Source organism: Lasioglossum baleicum, chromosome 3, assembly GCF_051020765.1.
Source record: "Lasioglossum baleicum chromosome 3, iyLasBale1, whole genome shotgun sequence".
Lineage (NCBI taxonomy): Eukaryota > Metazoa > Arthropoda > Insecta > Hymenoptera > Halictidae > Lasioglossum > Lasioglossum baleicum.
This window is the reverse complement of record NC_134931.1, coordinates 3,445,128-3,463,936: the sequence shown is the minus strand read 5'-3', so window position 1 is coordinate 3,463,936 and position 18,809 is coordinate 3,445,128. Positions and strand designations below refer to the sequence as shown.

The 18,809-nt window shown below is 35.6% G+C and overlaps 1 protein-coding gene across 8 annotated transcripts in view; it reads left to right on the top strand.

Annotated features, from left to right (window-relative positions):
- Positions 1 to 18,809, top strand: part of LOC143207083 (GTPase-activating Rap/Ran-GAP domain-like protein 3) — a 55,464-nt gene that overhangs the window by 21,511 nt on the left and 15,144 nt on the right. Inside the window, exons 1-3 of one of the 8 annotated variants that reach the window (XM_076420139.1) lie at positions 1,211 to 6,442; positions 12,324 to 12,362; positions 17,209 to 17,598. The exons of 2 other annotated variants lie outside the window; for them this stretch is intronic. In XM_076420139.1, coding sequence (XP_076276254.1) covers positions 17,291 to 17,598 — 308 coding nt within the window. In that variant the 5' untranslated portion in view covers positions 1,211 to 6,442; positions 12,324 to 12,362; positions 17,209 to 17,290. Of the gene's footprint in view, positions 1 to 1,209; positions 17,599 to 18,809 lie in introns of those variants that run through there. 5 more of the 8 variants (XM_076420141.1, XM_076420138.1, XM_076420137.1 and 2 more) reach the window with 5 other exon arrangements.

Genomic DNA, 18,809 nt, shown 5'->3' with positions numbered 1-18,809 from the left:
TTAAATTACCCGGAAGAGAAAGAGAGAGGGGACACAGCCACCGCTGCCAGCTTTACGGGACATCGTGACGTGACCTCCCAAAACTTATCTGTGTAACTCGCATACACGCGCATTTCACGCCTTCATTCGCCTTCTTACCGACAAGAATCTCCTCAGTGGCCTTCTGTTTCTTACTCCAGCCACACAATATATCCTAGAGAGTGTAAGAAAACACAAAACTATTTCAGTGACACGATCTCTCGAAAGGCTGTTGCTCGATGGCCTTGCAAATAAGCCTAAATCCGCGAACTGTCGGTTACAATGGGCACGATACCGAAATGACACGAGAGCTTTTGGAGTCTCCCGAGGCCTTGACAGAAAAGCCCATAAGATGCAACGTCTGTACTGCTGTTAGTCTATGGTTTAATAGATCATATTGCCAGCCGAGGAAAGCTCAAGAGTGTCGGTAAGTCAGTAAGTAAATTACCTACAATGGGTTTAGAGATAATATTGCTCGAGTTGTTCCATTGATTAACAATACAAACTGAAAGTTTTCCAAAGTTATCATGCTGTACCTATTCTGTAAATATAGAGAGAGTGAGAGAGAGAGAGAGAGAGAGAGAGAGAGAGAGAGAGAGAGAGAGAGAGAAACAATGGACTAAAGTATCCCTCCAAGGAGTACTAAAGAACTTCCTTTACATCTCGAAGAAAGGCATTTCCGATGGCAATTGATGAAAGAGGTGATCAAACAGCGTATTGTACAATAGAGAGGGTGGCTGAACGAGGATTAAAAGGGCAGTAAATAGAGCAACCGAATACCGGGAATGAGCAATCGATACGGTAAACAAAACGGGGACATCGAACTGAAGAACTCGAAAAGCGCCAGCAGTCGAGTCGCATCGCCGAAAAACGCGGTTAATCCCTACAAACAGAAATAGAGAAAAACATAGGAGACTTCGTAACGGAGGTTAGTTTCAATTCGAACGAACGAGGATCCCTATAGGGGTCTTCGTGTCCACGAAGGAACAAATTAAAAGAATCAAGTGGAAGGGACTCGAGGGAGGAGCAGCAAAAATAGGGGGATGGGGAGGACAACACTCCTAAAACGCAGAATCCGAAAAGGATTGGAAAAAGAAGATCAACGCCAGCTCGGTGGCCTAGTTAGAAAGAGACACCGGACGAATCTAACTAAAGGTATGTACACACTAGAGTACACGCCGCACCAAATATTGTGCAATTTGTTTTGCAATAGTCTCACGATTCTTATCCATATTTACTACGTCGTCGATAACGTTATCTATTTCCTGCTTCGTGAAACTGAATAAAGCTGCGGAGAACAGTTTCGCAAAGGAAAAAGTTACTTCAAATGACCTTAGGATTCGCCCCTTTCAAGGAAGTACATTTTTCGGACATCCTGTATAATGAAAATATTAGATGATTGTATAAGTTCGTGCCCGATTTGAAAATAAAATTAAATGGTTAAATTTGGTTAAAGATTGGTTAAATTAAAATTAAAAAATGGTTTTTTCTACAATTGGTGACTGTACGTATAATTGAGTAATAAAGTTGTATTCTTTAAAATTTAACCATTGAATTTTATTTTCAAATCGGACACGAACTTATGCAATCATCTAATATTAATATAAAAATGAATATGTCTGTTTTCTCACAATTTACAGAATGAGAAAATTAAACACTAATTGAAGGAATGATTTAATCATCTGATCTTAATTTCTTTATCATTTTCACACAGGGGTAGACGCTTCATCATTTTACATTTGGGTAAAAAGCCAAAGGGATCCATTGTTGTATTAATGTTTTTCGAAAATATCATTAACTCTCGTACCATATAACATACGGTCAAATAATTCCTTCAACAATCACATCCATGATTTTGATCGAATATTTTCTGCCAGGGGTACAGTAGTAAGTTCAGTCAGAAAAATATTTTCCACTGTTTTTGGAGACACTTCAATGAATAGTATTCTTGAGAAAAAATGTCTGAGGAGATAGTGAACAATTAATTGCGGAAATTTCAAATTTTAAAACGAGTCCAAGTATATTATTGCACGATCCTTTTTTACGAAGTTATAAACGTTTAAATATCGAAATGTAGGATCGGAAATGTAGTGTTAAAATCTTTCAATCAAATTAGAAAAATCAAAATAGAAGATTTTAATTTTATTGAGATAGTGAAGACGCTATTAATCTCTGTAACTAGAGTAAGTAAATATTAAATAGCAAGTAAATAAGTGATATTGTATATGAACCAAGTTTGCTTCTAAAACACATGTTGACTCCAACAATACAACATCCACAGTGGAAAGTTTTCATTTGTGACAAAGGGCTGTGTGTCATACCCTTTCTAATTCGCTGCCAAGTGAGGTCACCGAGTTCGGTACAGTATTCGTGAGCGGAGTTCTCGATGATTTTTTTGAGGAATTTTGAAACCACTTTGGTAAACAACCTCATCCGGCTAAAAGGTTGAAAATGGTACAGCACTCCTTTAGTCGGGCAATTCTGGAAATGAGTACTAAAAATACAAGCGAAACAGTATTTTAATTGAAAATCTCGAATTATATTTATCTATGTTGTATATGTATGTATATTCGGGTTTTGTTACGTCAGGAAGATCATATTTTTCTTCTTTCCGTTTCAGTATTTTTATTTTAAGATTTAGTATCATAGAATATTGTTTTATAAAATGTTTCTTTTTTTTCTCTGATATAAAAGCTTTCTTTATTGTCCCTGTTTCATTCGAAAAAGTATGATCACCATAATTATACTACACCGGCGTCCAAAATTAAAGGTGCACTTTTTCGTCTATGATATTTTAATTATTATAACTATTGTACATCTTCATCTGAATTGTACATCTCCAATTAATCACAGCTTAAATCGTACTTAAATCGTGCTTTAAAATGAGAGTGGTTATTGTATAATTTGGTCACGATGTTACAACATATTAAATACCAACAATTTTTCAATTAATATTTAGTGCATTAGCTTTGCACGTGAGTGTACTAATGGGCTTGATATTGTTTTCAATACAGTTAGATAAAGCGTAACATTACATCTACGCTTCGGGGAATTATCCCCGCGTGTATTAGTTGAGTGGGAAATTCGTTTCGTTATTGTATGGTCACGAGATAACGGCCCTCTTGAAACAACTGTAATTAACCTAGTTTTATTAAAATATCTTTAGATGTTTTTATTCTAGTTTACACAGCAGAAAAGTTTGCACAAACATTTGCTTTCTATTGTTTGCAATTTTAAATTGTTATTCCGACGTTTCCAATCGAAATGATATATATGTCTGTTCTACATTTCTTTATCTAGTTAAACATTATCCCATAATTCCACTATTCGGTAACACTAGCACGTCTCTCGTTAAATAGATAAATGAAAAATGACAGCTATCTGTGACCAGCTGTTGTTCATTTCTAAAAATGGAGTAATATTATCGCATTCTAAGGGACAATAAGTACGTACAATAGAGCCTTCATCTAAGAAAAACCCTCTGGTCCGTGCTGTTTCTTAGATCCTGAGGTTCTACTAGTTCTTTGTGACAGCGCGTAACCTACTCGTTACATAACAACGAATTTCAAACAAAAACACCTTTATATCAAACAAGACATGTGATTATTATATCAAACAAGCAATGTGATCATTAGTTTTTGATGTCTTGATAGTTTGTTGATATGTAAAGGCAACTTTGAGTTTTTGTATTATAATGTATGATATTTAAATATGCGATTCGAGAGAGCATTGAATGCTGAGTAAAAAAGTATTGAGGTGAGAAAAAGTAATGGTTCCTGAGATATTCTTCGGTGAATACTCGGAGCATATTCGGATAAATTCAGTGATAGCTTATTTGTTTTTAATAATTTTTTTATGAAACTTTCACTAACATGTTCGCAACGCTTTTCCGATTCAAATGATACCCAACACGATACTGTTTGAATCATACTGACTTGTTTAATTCATGATATACTAAGTACAACCTCGATTATCTATGGAACTAGTCTGTGGAACGCGAGTGTTCGGGTGGAGGCTTTACTAAATCGTAGATTAAACAAGTAAACGTGATGCAAATTGTATCATGTTTGGACTCGTTGTAATCAGAAGAACGCCAAAAATAAGTTGGCGAAAGTTCGATAAAAAAAAAATTAAAAACAAAAAAGTTTTGTTATTCTACTTCCACCAAAGTTTAATCAAAGAGTACCTCGATAAATATTAGTTTTTGACTCCGTATATCTTAGTAACTTTTTACTCAGAATTCGATACTGTTTCGCATCGCATATTCAAATATCACACATTATGAAACAAAAATTCAAGGTCACCTTCGTATCTCAATAGCAAATTAAAATAGAAGAAAACTAATTATTACATTGTATGTACCGGTTGATGTTTAACAACTTTTGTTTGACACATTATTTGGTGGAACAAGTAGGTTTATATTATGACCTCGAAATGACCTTTGAACTTTGTGCAAACGTAATTTTAATGTAAAATTATTTTCGCGTTGTATACGACACAACAATTAACAGTGTTGAAGAACTTCGGAATCGCATAACAACTGCATGTAATAACATAAACCTAGACGCCTTAATAATAGCAACAACGAAAAATCTAAAAAGATACGAAGAGCGTAGCTCTGTATCATAGAAGATGGATCGTAGTTCGAAATAATATAAGAAATAATTAAAATTCTGAAAGACTATAGTCAGCGGCGGATGTATTGTATGTATAGACATGGGCTGCAGCCCAGGGGGTCCCCTTCGCGATCAAAAACTTAAGAAGAAATAAATTATACCAAAATTTAATTGGGTAGTTCGCAAACCGTGTTAGCCCAGGGCCAAAAATTAACGGTCCGCCACTGTGTATACCCAAAGAAATAAATGTGTTGAGCAATTCCTCATGGATACACCGTTGCGATCTCAATAATCACAAATTCAAAATATTAGAACCCTTCGAAATGTCCTAAGATGGCTGGCCAGTGGCGCACCCAGGCGGGCCTGGGGCCTCGCCCCCCCCCCCAAGAAAAAAGGAAATAGAACACTATAAAATTGGTCAAACTGTAGAACAGTTGCTTCCTCTCCGATTTCGATGATTTTTGGATATGTTACATGTAAAACTCAACATCATGTCCATATGTAAGTAATATGTATTATAGATTGGCAGTGGCGTGTTACTGTATGGGCAACTTGGGCAAATGCCCGGGGCCCCAAAGCAAAAGGGGGCCCCGAACACAAACCAAGATCCAAGATCCAAATTCTACGTTTTTCCTCGGAGGGCAGGGCCGGATGAAGCGTAATCAGTGTCGCCAAATGAGGTAGAAAGTGGCTTCATTTCCACTCCTCCTTTTCCCCTTCCACTATCCCATTCCAGCACCATGCGCACACTCCAACGTCCCCCACTAAGACCGTAGACCACGTGCCGTAGACTGGATTGGTCATCAGAGAGGGGGTACTTAATTCCCCTCGATTTTCTCAGTCTGGCAACACTGAGCGTAATATGTAGCAGAAGTAGCAAAGGCCGGATGCCCGCGCTTGGAGCAGAAAATGTTTCACTAGTAAAATTGTGGAACAGCCCTGGCAACCGCTAACAGATATTTTTGTTTCGTATTTTATTTCAACTCGCCCCCCCCCCCCCAGTTTAAATCTTGAGCGCGCCACTGCGGCTGACTACTGGGAAGATTACCCTACGTCCTGAAATAGTGGGGATAAATTATACACAAACATTTAGTGCACCTCTTTCACGTCTACCGCAACATTACTGTATTTGCATAGCGTGTTATCTTTCCGGAGTGCACGGAGAAGAGGAGTTGCAGTAGTAGTTGCAGTCGCGGTGGCAGGACACGTGGCCCAGTGTGCACGTAGCTTTAGGGAGGTGAAATTGCGGTAAGACAGAAAGCACGAGAGAGAGAGAGAGAAACACGAGTCGACAGCGGAGAGAGGGGCGGGAAAGAGAGCCAATGAGCTCGACGACGCGGCGCCAGTCGTCGAGTCGCCGCGCCGTGTTACTACGAGTACTTGCTCTCTCACCGTGACTCGCTGCGTCCTCGTTCGAAAAGGGTCGTGTCCTGCCTCCGTCAGTAGGGGTTGCAGACCCGAGGCAAACCCATCGTCCGTTCCTCTCTGGTCGCTCTCTTCCCTTGTTAGTCGATCGATCCATTCTGTCGATTCCCAGCATCGAACACGTGTAACACCAAACTGTGTGTCACTTCTACGTTTTTCCTCGTACGCTCTCTCAGTTTCTTCTTTTTCTTTTCACTGGTTTGTTGTTGTTGTTGTTGTTATTGTTGTTGTTTCCGCTCTTCAACTAAAAAAAGTTTGACCATCCGTCGCAGTCGTGATACCGAACAGTTCAAAGTACCAAGGTGGTAGGACACTGCGTCTCTCTATCTATCTGCGCGGAAGCTTGGAATCGTTGATCGACGATGGACACTTAATCCCTGTCTGTAAGAATACGAGTGCTTCCTCGGTGTACATATCGTTTCGCTGGATCTCGCTCGGTGACCGTAAACGTTGTAAGAGGATGCATTCATTTTATTTTCGAAATTGAGCGCAGCTTTTGCAAGTAAGCTTTGTAAATCTTTGTGTTAGAGGCATTAGCTGAAACTGTTTAGAGTAGCTCGTTAGTGCGATTAACGAAGGAGTGCGTTCTTCCAATTCACACGTCGACGAAAACAGTTCGATACCAATGTTCTCCACGGCATTAGCGTGAACCTCAGCGTCCGATAGACAGGGAAGGGGAACCATGGCACACATTCGAATTTTCCCGGGATTTATGACCAACAACCATTAATGCGTGATCAGGAAAATTGTTTGAACGTCGACGCTAATTAATGGATAGCGCAGTCGGGAATAATAAGCGGACTAGCGGTCGCACACAAAACAAAATCTTTCTGGGCTACGCTGATCAAAAGTTCACTCTTCTTGTGTGTCGTTCTTTTATTCACGCTTGCTTTTGTTCGAACAATTGACGGAGTAAGAAGTTAGCCCAACTTTCGAGTGACTTGGAGCAATTACAAAATTAATGTGATTCTATTCAGTGTTGATAAACTTTGACTTTACAGCTATGTAATCACAAAAGTCTTCGTGTACCCTTTGAAATGATGTAACTGTTTTGAAAGTGGGTTGTAATTGAGAGGAATTGCGAAAACAAGTGGTAAATATTTATTTGACAACTTTATTATCCGAGCTTGCAATGGAAATTTTTAAAATACATTAAATAAGTGATTTGGTCCACTTTTAATTTAAGAAAGTTGCATCGTTTTAAAGGGTGCGAGGAAACTTTTGTGCCTGTGCACGTGAAATCTATTGCTTTTATAATGATTCAATAAATGTAAAATTTAAATTTTGGTGCCAAAGTAGATAGAAAATAGTATTTTATTATAACAATAATATTTTAGTATGTCCATTACTACGTAGTGGGTTGGAACGAAAGATCGGAACGTGTTTAAATTAAAATTCAAAAATATAATTAAGATATTTATTCATAGGTTTATTGAATAACGTGATTATTCAATTACCTCAAAAATGGCTGGATTTTTTTTAATAAATCTATGAACAAATACCTTGATTTTGTCTTTGAATTTTTATTTAAAAACGATTAATATTTTAATGATACAAAGAAATATAGGTTCATAATGATGAGAAAAATAATGTGGTGTCTATAAAAAGTACATCCATAATTATCACTAGAGTTAACTCTTTATTACACCAAGTGAAAGATCTCATTTTGTAAAATGATGTATTCAACCCTTTGCATCGGAAGCCATTTTGAATACAGAATTTGGACATCGTTACACGGGGTGGGTCACCCATATTACCACTTCGATCTACACGACTATTATTTTTTGTAGTTGGACGCGTAGAGGACATATGAAGGTCATTAACTATTTAAAATAGAAACCTATATTTTTTAATGCACCGCTTAATGCATCTTAATATTCATTACAAGAAAGTGTTAACCTACTTATTCGAAAAAACATTTTTTTTAAGGAAATATAAAAGGTTCAATGTGACGATCATTTAAATCGAACTGGTAATATGTGGTGACCCACCCTGTATATGATCTTTTCCATTTTGTTTATATGAAATCAAATATATGTTTACTCGTACCATACCTGAACGTTTAGCAATTTATTAAATACAATGTAGGAATTGTTTTGAATTATAGCACAGTGGGAACTCGATTAACCGGATCCCGATTATAAACAAATATGCGTTTAAATATGATTATTCAACTGCGGATGTTTACGCAATTTTCCATTTTTGTAGACAAATTTTAAGATAGTAGCACCAAATCAAATCCTATTTTCATTGGCAATAGCATTGTAGATCCAAAATAAATAAAAATCATACTAAATCCTGTCCAATTTGATACTCCAGCATTTTTTAAAACTTTTTATAAACCATAACTGCGTAAGATCCGCATTCTAATGATTATATTATGAAGGGAAATGAATTTTAAAAAATAAAGAATTTATTTTGGAATATAATGTACATTTTAATTATGTCCCTCGAGTCTCGATTATCAATCGGACCTTAATTTATCGAGGCTGTTTGTCTCCCGATCAAGCCGGTTAATCGAGGTCTTACTGTATGTAAATTTTGGTGGAGAGGAAAGTCAAGTGCAAAGAGTTAATTGCAGTATAGTTGAAGTTACCTTTATCAGGAAAATGTTTTGAATTTACATAAAGTTGGATAGAACACTACTGTACTTATGTATAAGTACCTAAAATAGCTCTAAAAGGTAGCCCTAAAATCCTGGTCAATTGGTTGAACGAGTAACTTTCTGCAAAGTTCCGTATGTAATAAAATGACTTCTATTACAAATAATCTTCAAATGACCCTTAAGAATTAATAAAGCGTTTCTATCTTTCATTCCCTTCTTCAATAGCTGTCGATCAATAGTCATTAAAACATGGTCAGTCGTTTCTTTTCCCATTGAAATGAATTTATCGAATGGGTTCAATTATCAGTGCGTCTGATTAAAACAATTACTCGGAAATTAATGGAAAAGTCGGGATTTCGCCACATTTTTTCGCGACATTGCCGATTTGTGCGGAGCCGCGGGAAACAAAGAGCATTGTATTTTTTCTTCTCTTTAACTTGTTCCGCACAGACAAAAAGCAGTATTGAGAACGCCGCTGAAAGGAAAGCCACGAGTGGTTTGCGGGAGTAAGGAGGAGATACATAGAAATCGTGGAGGGTAGCTAGCGGTGGCAGTTCAAACACAGGCAGAATCGCGTTCTTTTATGCCTGGCGTCCCTTCTTATCATCATCGAAGGACGGGGAGAAATTATATGATACGTAGAAAACGGGGCTCGTCTCTCCATTCAAATTTTCTGCCCATTGATCACTACATGCGAATAGTTCCCTGCACTGAAATTGTGTGCAGAGAACCACATTTTCTGGGATAGTACAGGGTGAGTAGTTTAACCGTTCCACCGAGAGGAGAATGTTAAAAAGTGGCCAAATCTTTTCGGACTTTCGGATACCTAAAATATTCATCAGGTTATTCTGTAGGTCAGTGGTTCTTAACCTTTTCAGAATCACGGAACACTTAGAATTTTACCAAAATTTTTGCCAAACGCAGTCATAAAATAAAACAGTACATATATTTTTTATATTGCGTGATAAATAAAAATCACACACATAACAGTTTCCATAACAATTAGCAAATATTATAACAATCGGTAAATGGAATTTTAAAAAGAGAAAATTGTCGCAATTGTATTAATGGGATATTTGGACTTGATTCCTTTTACAAGTGTTTTCAGTATGTATCATATAGATCTTTGAATGAATTCGTTTTAGCACACGCTTTCATATGATACAAAAAAAAATATAGAATTCCATTTAAAAAATTGAATGTCACCTTGATTTCTAAAAAATAATTTTAAAAAATTTCAGACACCATATTACATTGCTTACAAAACACCCTCGATTACCTAGTAAAATGTTTATGAGTAAAAGGTGGTACAGTTAAACGAGTCACCCTGTATATCTAGGAATTGGGAGTATATTATAAACCTTTGTCAACAGAATTCGATCAAACGAACAAATCGTTTATCATTATAACATTATATATACTATTTATAATAGTATAATATTATTTTATATTAAAATATTAATACAAAAATAGATATATTTATATTGGTGAGGTACATACAGAATGAGAAAATTAGCCCTGTGTATTCCTATCTCAAGTATGACTCGACATCAATTTTATTCACACGAATTCCCATGTCGAGTGTGACACGACCTTTTTAAATTGCCAATTTAAATATGCATTGTATTTTATAATATTCAGGTTTCTCACTTGGATAAGCACTATACGTGTAGTTAGCTATTTCTAATATAAATGATAAAAAAAATTCTTTGAAATTATTACTAATTAAGGAACAGCCTTCGGAATTACATTTTAAATGAAATATTGAAAATAGAGAATTGTTGAGAACAGTCTTTTTTTGCCAGCTTTACCGTCTTTTTATAGTAATCATAGTGGTATTTTTAAATTTCTTATATTTGAAATATTTTTTCGGGGAACATAGGGGACCTTCAATTGTTTAAATGAAATTCTACATATTTTCTGTAGGGTGTATAAAATATAATGAACATTACGTCAATATAGTTTAGCGCTCCACGCTTTTATTTATAGTCACTAATGTCTAATAAATGTATTTTCTCCTTTTTAGTGCATTTTAATATAAGCGTGGTTTTTAAAAAGTTTTTTTTTATATATTTTTTTTGAAGTTGAGAATAGTGGGTCGCATATAGCTGAAATACGCCCAATTGCACATAACATATTGGGAAATAGATCGACAGATAAATAATTGTAGAAATCTGGAATCCCATCGTACATATATATTTTAGTTTCAACACGGAATCACACTGCATTTCGATTAATTCCAGTTGTAAATTGTCAACAACAGTTTCAAAGTTTGGTCGGGCCGCGGAGTGGTCGTCGACGGGCCGCATGCGGCCCGCGGACCACGTGTTTGACGCATTTACGCATTTATGGTAAAAATGGGTAAGCACAATTTAAAGCAGTGGACATATTGAAAAGATTTAAGTACATCAGCGTATTGGTTCCAGATTAATCAGATAATTCAAAGAAGAAAGAAATTTTTATTTCACTCCTGTGTCTTGCAATTAATCTAGACATTTTTTATTTTTCATAAAGATCCGCAGTCCAGTCTATACGCGTACATATAACTGCACGCAATCAAATTTTGCAAGAACTTTAACAGCTTATGAACTTTTTCTCTTCTCGATGAGTAGAAGGTATTGATGTAAAAACAAACTTTGCCAACAAGTTTCTTTCTTATTAACAATTTTGCGGCAAGTCTCCTTTACAAATGTTCACCGATGCAGAGGTGTAGATTCGCCCCTACGACTATGTCATATAAACGCGGGTATCAAAATGAGTTCGCCCATGCGTTGTATAATAACGTGAAATATTTCTTTCATTTATTACCTTGACTGACCTTAATCAACATTGGATAGTAGTGCATGGATACATGTATTCATATTCGCCTTCATATACGCGCTTTCATGTGACAGCAAAAATATGTACAATGGCTGTCATCAATATTCGGACACCTTTTACAGTGGAGTAGCTTTTTTAAATTTTAAAATTAAGAAGGTGTTGGAAGAATTAGTTTATTTGATTACACAGAATCGTGAAGAAAATAGTAGTGATCAATTCTGAAACCTGAAAATGTCTAACATATTAAAACTTGGATTTTCTGCATTTTCTCGTGAAAATCTGCAGGATTGTATTCTAAAAAGAGTTTAAAATTTTTGGTCCCGTAAAGTGAAGTTTAGCCTGTGGCATACTTAGTTGACTCACCCTGTAATGTAACTTATGTGATCATGAAAAGTGTCCTAAAACAGACCAGTTTCTGACCAACTGCGGCCAATTCAGTAACGATAATTAGTGTAAGTGGTTTGACATTTTTCGTCGCTCGTGTACTAAAAAATTTGGTAATGAAATCCTGTCAAATGAAATGGGAAGAAGGCACTCCGTAGTTAGTCAACGGCGAGATAATTAACATGACTGTTCTGAAATCCACCCGGCAGACAAGCGATGCGATGTCGAGAAATAGTATCCTCGAGGATCATCATATTGCACGAGCAAACATCCGCGACTCTCCGTGTCGAGTGGCCGGTCGCGATGTCAGCGGCGTTCCAAATTCGTCCAAAAGAAACTTCCTCGCGTGCTTATCCCTTTCGTTACTGATGCCGACTATAATTCTCCTACGTTGAGCACACCGTGGACACCGCCGACTATAGCCGCTGTTCATTAAATACTTTTTATATGCGCAGGAAACGATTATAAATGGCCGGCGTGTAATTAATCAATCGGTAATCTGTCATTTTCATTTCCCTCCTAGACAATTAATTGGTGCACATGAAACTGCCGTTCTAAATTCGAGAGTTTTAAGCGAATCAATAAATGACGCCGATGTTAACAATATTATTTTTCAATTAATTTCACCTATTGTGTTACCAAGATTAATAATATTGGTTTATAGACGTGTACACTTATAGAAAGATGTTATTTTAACCAGCAAATTTCCATAAACGCTGTTTATGCTAATCTTGGTATTTTACGGTGAAACAACACCGAATTTCTTTATTCAAGCAACGAACTTTAATCAATAAATATATATTTATTCTTTTTGGCAAAAGATCATCGAACAAAAGGGAGAATACCTTATTCATTAAAATTCATTGCTTGGATACAAAAAATTAGGCTCCATTTCACCTTAAAATACTGAAATGACTTTCTTGCCAACCCAATGGCTTTATCAAAAGAACGCATGTGGAGGTGACATAAAAAATGTAATGAAAATAACAATTGCAATTAAAATCACAATAAAAATAATAAAAAGTAAAATTACAATTACAATTAAATTCACAATAAAAATTGAAATTGGAATTGAAATCGTAATTGAAATTGTAATTGAAATTGGAATTGAAATTGAAATTGAAATTGGAATTGAAATTTGAATTTGAATTGGAATTGAAATTGGAATTGAAGCAAAAATACTATAACTCAAACAAATAATACCAATGCTAATACTTACTGCTAGATTATGGCTATACATATAAAAACCTCACTGTTTATGGTCTTAAAGACGTCATTTTAGGACGTAAGACTTTCAGGATGAAATGTTTGCTCCTCAAAATCTTTGCTTAACACTAGATTAACTAAAAAACAAGTCAAATAATAATTACGAAATAATTGCCAGATAAAGCCAAAATATTTAACAAATATATTTTAGTGTCCGGAAGAGAACTTTATAAAACTTCACAAAACAGAACTTGATAGAATCTTTTGTATTGATTTTGTGACGTCGTTTGAACCAATGAAATCGCATTGAAATTGGCCTTTTCTCTTCGTTTATTTTTAGGACTCTTATTTGTGACTGAAGCATTGCCTCTTGACACCTTTTAACTCCCTCGCGACACTTTCCTAAAGGTTGCCAATATACATTCGGCACTTTCGAATCTATTTTGATGTTGAACTGGAGGCTATCACTGTCTAGCCATTGTTCAAGTGTAGTATTATTAATAGACCGTAGACATTCGTGCAAAGAATTATGTAAAATACCGATGAAATTACCCAAGCCGGATTTTCTTCTGAATATTGGTAGCCTTATCGAGAAATCGATTTCGCGCAAAATCTTCTTTTCAAGACCTCAAGGACAAGTGATTTGGTGGGGGGTGGGAGATGTGTATTTTACGTATTCGTTCAAGGGCTGTAACATTTGATCGGGAACAGACATCGACTAGCAATTTACGTTCAGTAATCGTTCCGAAAATTAAGCATCCTAAATAGTAAATACTATCTTATTTATTTTAAAGTATGCGTACAACTTTGAAAACAGAATATTTTGTTTCGTGTAATAAGTTTCTAAACTAGTATTTCATTACATACATATATTACATCGTTTAAAGTAGGTAGTTTGCTTTACGTCAAATTATTAAAATAAAATATCTTATTTTGTGTTGCAGATTATTGAAATGGAAATATTTCATTTCACGATTGAGATTCTTGAAATGAAAAGATTTGATTTTGTGGTTCGGTTTGTCAAAATAAACATATTTTATTTTTGAAATTGTATATATTTAAATTACTATTTTCTTTAAGCTAGATAAAATCTGAAATATTAAATAGTATTTTAAATATCTATTTCGTCAAATATTGTCCATCTCTGCTTTCTAACAATACATATAGAATTGTAGGAACTAAAATCATGGAAATTATTTTTATTACCCTAAACAAGTATTATCCACCAATCTTCTGTTCCGAAAAAATCGTTTATCAGAATGCACGTATAAACGGAAATTGAATATCGCTCGGTTGAGAGGTCATATTGGCTGGGCCGAAACGAGCACAGTATTACCACAAATATTTTACCAAAAAGATATAAATATGAATTGAAACGGAAATAACAATTTTACTGCTAACGATATATCTGCGAAACAACAGTAATAAATTTTCCATTTACGTGGGCATTTAATAGCCTGTTCTAGTTGTTCCATCATTCGTTCTGATTCGCCCGGTTGCTATCAGCAGATAAAATGACCGATGGACGGTCCTTGGTTGCATCTGGCTGATGTTTTTAAACATTTCTATGACGTACATACTGTTTTTAGAAATTCAAAGAATTATGGAAGAAATCTAGTAAAATAAATCCTGACTTTTTCCTCAGTATCTCCAGAACTACGTTTATAAACAATTTTATAAAACGTCTATAAACCAAATTTCATTGCTTTATTGTAAATGTTTAAATGTGTTCTCCTAAATTAAGTTTTTTGTTACATGACAACTGCAAAGTCATTAACTATCATTTTCAAAGTTACTTCAGATTTAATATATTTTTAAGCACATAAATTACCATTCTATGCAAAAAGTTCAACACAATGTATTTTAATTCAGTCAGCAAGTAATAATGTTACTTTGGCTTACACCACCAGAGTCGCCAGATCAGGGGAATTGATTCGAATTGAGGGGAATACATTACCCACTCTCTACCATTACCGAATTTGTCACGTGACATTGTGACGCATGCACGACAGAGACGAAACGCGTCACGTGACCGGGCCGTGACAGAAACGTAGGGGAATAGCGTCGCAGAAGGGGAAGGGTAGAGTGGGAGACAAGTCTTAATCTGGCGACACTGTATACCACTGCTCTTCACTTTTTTATATGGTTACTATAAATAAAGGAAATGTTGATGTCTTTTATGATCAGCAATTTCATGTGCATCGTGATGTGAAGAAGAGAGTTGCCGAACTCGTATCGTTTAATATAGATTTTATAATACATTTCATCATTAATGTAAATTGTTGCTAATACAACATTGGAAATCGTAGTTCATTGTTCAATACTTCCAGTATTACAATAAGCAAATATTTAAAAAAATATGAAAAGTAATTATACTCTAATATAATAAAACTGTATTATCTGTTTTCAAGAACGTAGGGTCGCAGCGAATAATGAATAGGAACAAAGATATGGTTAAAAATAGACATTATTGATTAATAACAAATCGAAACAGTAACAATCTTGTTATAATTAACAATTAATATTTATATAATCGGTCACAGCTTCAAAACAACAAGGACGATAGAATGTGTAACGTGCTAATTAAATAGAATACGGATCATCTCATCGATTTCACTGAGATATACATACATATGTTGTGACGATTAATATATTTCCTTCTCGGTTTTAGTTCAAAAACTGTCAACAAAAGTAATTTGCATTCTACATTAGTAGCTTTTTTGCGTACTACATTAATTCAAGGTCATAGTATAGTAGGTCAGATCATTGAAATCGTTTTGTCAAGGTGACCTTGACTTTTCATTCCAATGAAACTTTTTTCAAACTCTCATTGGTACGATTTGTAGACCATTGAACACTGACTAACTTTTGTTCGAATCACTTTTGGACTATCGAAAGTGTTTAACAAATCGTGGCGACCAAATTTGTAGACCATAAATTAAATAAACAAGCAGTGGAATAGTTGAAAAAATAATTTGACTGTTCAAATGAATTAACCAGGGACCATAACTGTTATAACCAAAAAGAAAAAAGTCATAGAATAACAAGTATTTCATCGACTAAAATCGTATCGGTTACAAATAAGGAGTATAAGTAACCGAACATTTTTTCTCTTGTTGGTAAATGTTATCGTTGAGAGAAATTCATTTCGATCACTCGTAACAGTTATCGATGAGAGAAATTTATTGCGACCGCTCATAACAGTCAACGATGGAAGTAGTTTGTTTCTCATAACAGTTGTCGATGAAAGAAATTTATTTCGATCGTTCATAACAATTATCGATAAGAGTTTATTTCGATCGCTCATAACAGTTATTCGAAGTTATTTGAAGGAAATTTGTAATAGTCATTATTAAATAGTACAACTTTCAAATAGACAATCAATTATTTCATCAATTTTTTATTCGTGAAGCTAATTGCTACAATCAAAATTTAATGTGACAAACAAACAGAATTTTGGTCTGTTGATTCGTCTTGTGGTACGAAATCTTCTCAATGAATTTCACAGGCTTGCTCCATCCGAAAAAGAGTAGACAACTCAATAAATAAGCAATCAAAATGAATTTTCTCATCAATAATTAATTATTATGAACAAGTGAAAAGAAATTCGATCATCGATAACTGTTATAACTGTTATAAGTAATCGAAATAAATTTGCGCTCATCGATAACTGCTTTAACCAATCAAAACAGTTTTTCTTCATAGATAACAGTTATCGAGGAAGATACAATTTTTTGGACACTAATAACTGTTATTTGTAACCAAAAAGTATCGAGATTTTTTAATCATTTTGTTCTTCGAATTTTTTTCTTTATATTTGTGTACATTAACTTAAATTTCAATAATAATCAACTTTTCATTAATGATTTTTATCGTAGAAAATTGTAGAATAACTATTATTTTTGGTCCCTGGAACTACCACATGATTATTTTAAATAGCATGTAGTCAAATAGGATACTATATCACGTTAACGATTATTTTTTAAATAATTTATTTCGGTAATACCCAAGCCTGTTACGAAGCGCGGCGCTTCGTATGTAAGCGATCGCGATCCGTGTTCGTCAACTCCTGTCACAACGAAAGAAAGGTTGCCTTACTCCGCACTTCAGTTTGAATAATCGTTTCTCGGTCAGTCTCGGCCGTGACGGAAGGGTTGAAGTATTAGCGAGCGACAGGGGTCGCAGGAAACATCCTCGTGACAGCGTCTCCGGGAAGATGTTGTGCTTGGACATAAAGCTAGTCTCCCGGTTGCGCGGAGTTTCGTTGACGAGTGGCTCGTCTACAAGCGTGTCACCGGTCCCCTTGTCGGCGACCTCGACCTCATCGACGTCGGCCTCTCTGGAAAAACGCAAACGAAGCAAAAGAAGAAAAGAGAGCGGTTCGATGACGGAAAGCGACAGCGAAGAGGAAGCGGCACCTCCCCCTCCCGAGATGATCCGACGAAATAGATCCAGATCCGTCTGCGTATCAGCGCTGCCCTCCACGCAGCTCAGATATCTCCAGCGACGAGCCAGTCATCACGTGTATGTTACTAGCATCTCGAATTTTCTTTCATTTTAGTCGCGGATCAACATAGTTCGGATCGAGAAACATTCTTATACACTCCGCGACAATACTACGAGACAGGTTGTTCCAAAAATGTTGTACTTCCTTGAAAGGGGTGATATTGTGCATTATTGTGTCTACTAACCAGCGTAAAAAAATTTTTTTCAAAATCTATTTCTCAAAAAGAATGAAAATATGCATTTTAAAACATTTTGGCTGCTCTTTACTTTACCGGACTGAAAAATTCATCACTCTACCACATTTCTATCGAAAGTTATTTCTTTTTTAATCGAGTTAGGTCACTTTACCCCACTGTGCGCCGGTCCCTGCCCCCCGCCCTTCGACCTAATCACCAACCAGCTCAGTAAGCGGCTCGCGGTCGTCACTACAAACCAATATGGCGGCGCCCTTACTTGTCAAAAACACTGCAGATTGTTCAACTTTAAGCAAACATACCTCCTGAACCATTGATCCTACAGGATCGAAACTTCGATCTGCAGCCGCCTCGGGTGAAAATCTACTGGATTACATACCAAATACATCATAATTTATAGGAGAAAAGCACAAATTTTGAGTCCGGTAAAGTAAAGTTTACTCAAAATTTTTTTCACACAGTTTGGTACATACAATAATACCATGCAACATTCGTATCGACTTTCTTTTTTTAATATCATCAACACACAAAAGAAAATATTGAAATTTTTTCGAGGGCTGATTTCACCCCTTTTAATGCGAGAAGTAGCACGAAAAAAATAGGGTTGAATTAGGCATAACTTCCTGAATTTACGGATTCTACGTGATCTACGTATATACATAAGTATAAGGGTACAATACATTGATCATTTGATGTCAGCCTCATCATCGGCAAAGATGTTGAAATAAATTACCCAGAAAATCCAACAACATTCACGCTTTCTAAGAATTTCAATTCAGGTCCAGATAGTTATAAGATGCTGTAATATAAAACATAAAGCACAGGAATTCCTAGCGTTTCTTTGAAAAAGGATACCTATCCGTTGACTATAACCCGAAAAGAATTTCATAAATCCCCGTTTACGATGTAACTGTTTTCAGCTGACCCCATATTTCGTGGCCAAGCTCTTCGTTTTGTACCTCGAACTGTCCTAGACTACCTAAGCTTGGCAATCAAGTTACAAATTGCCAGACGAACAGAGTGCATTATCAAATG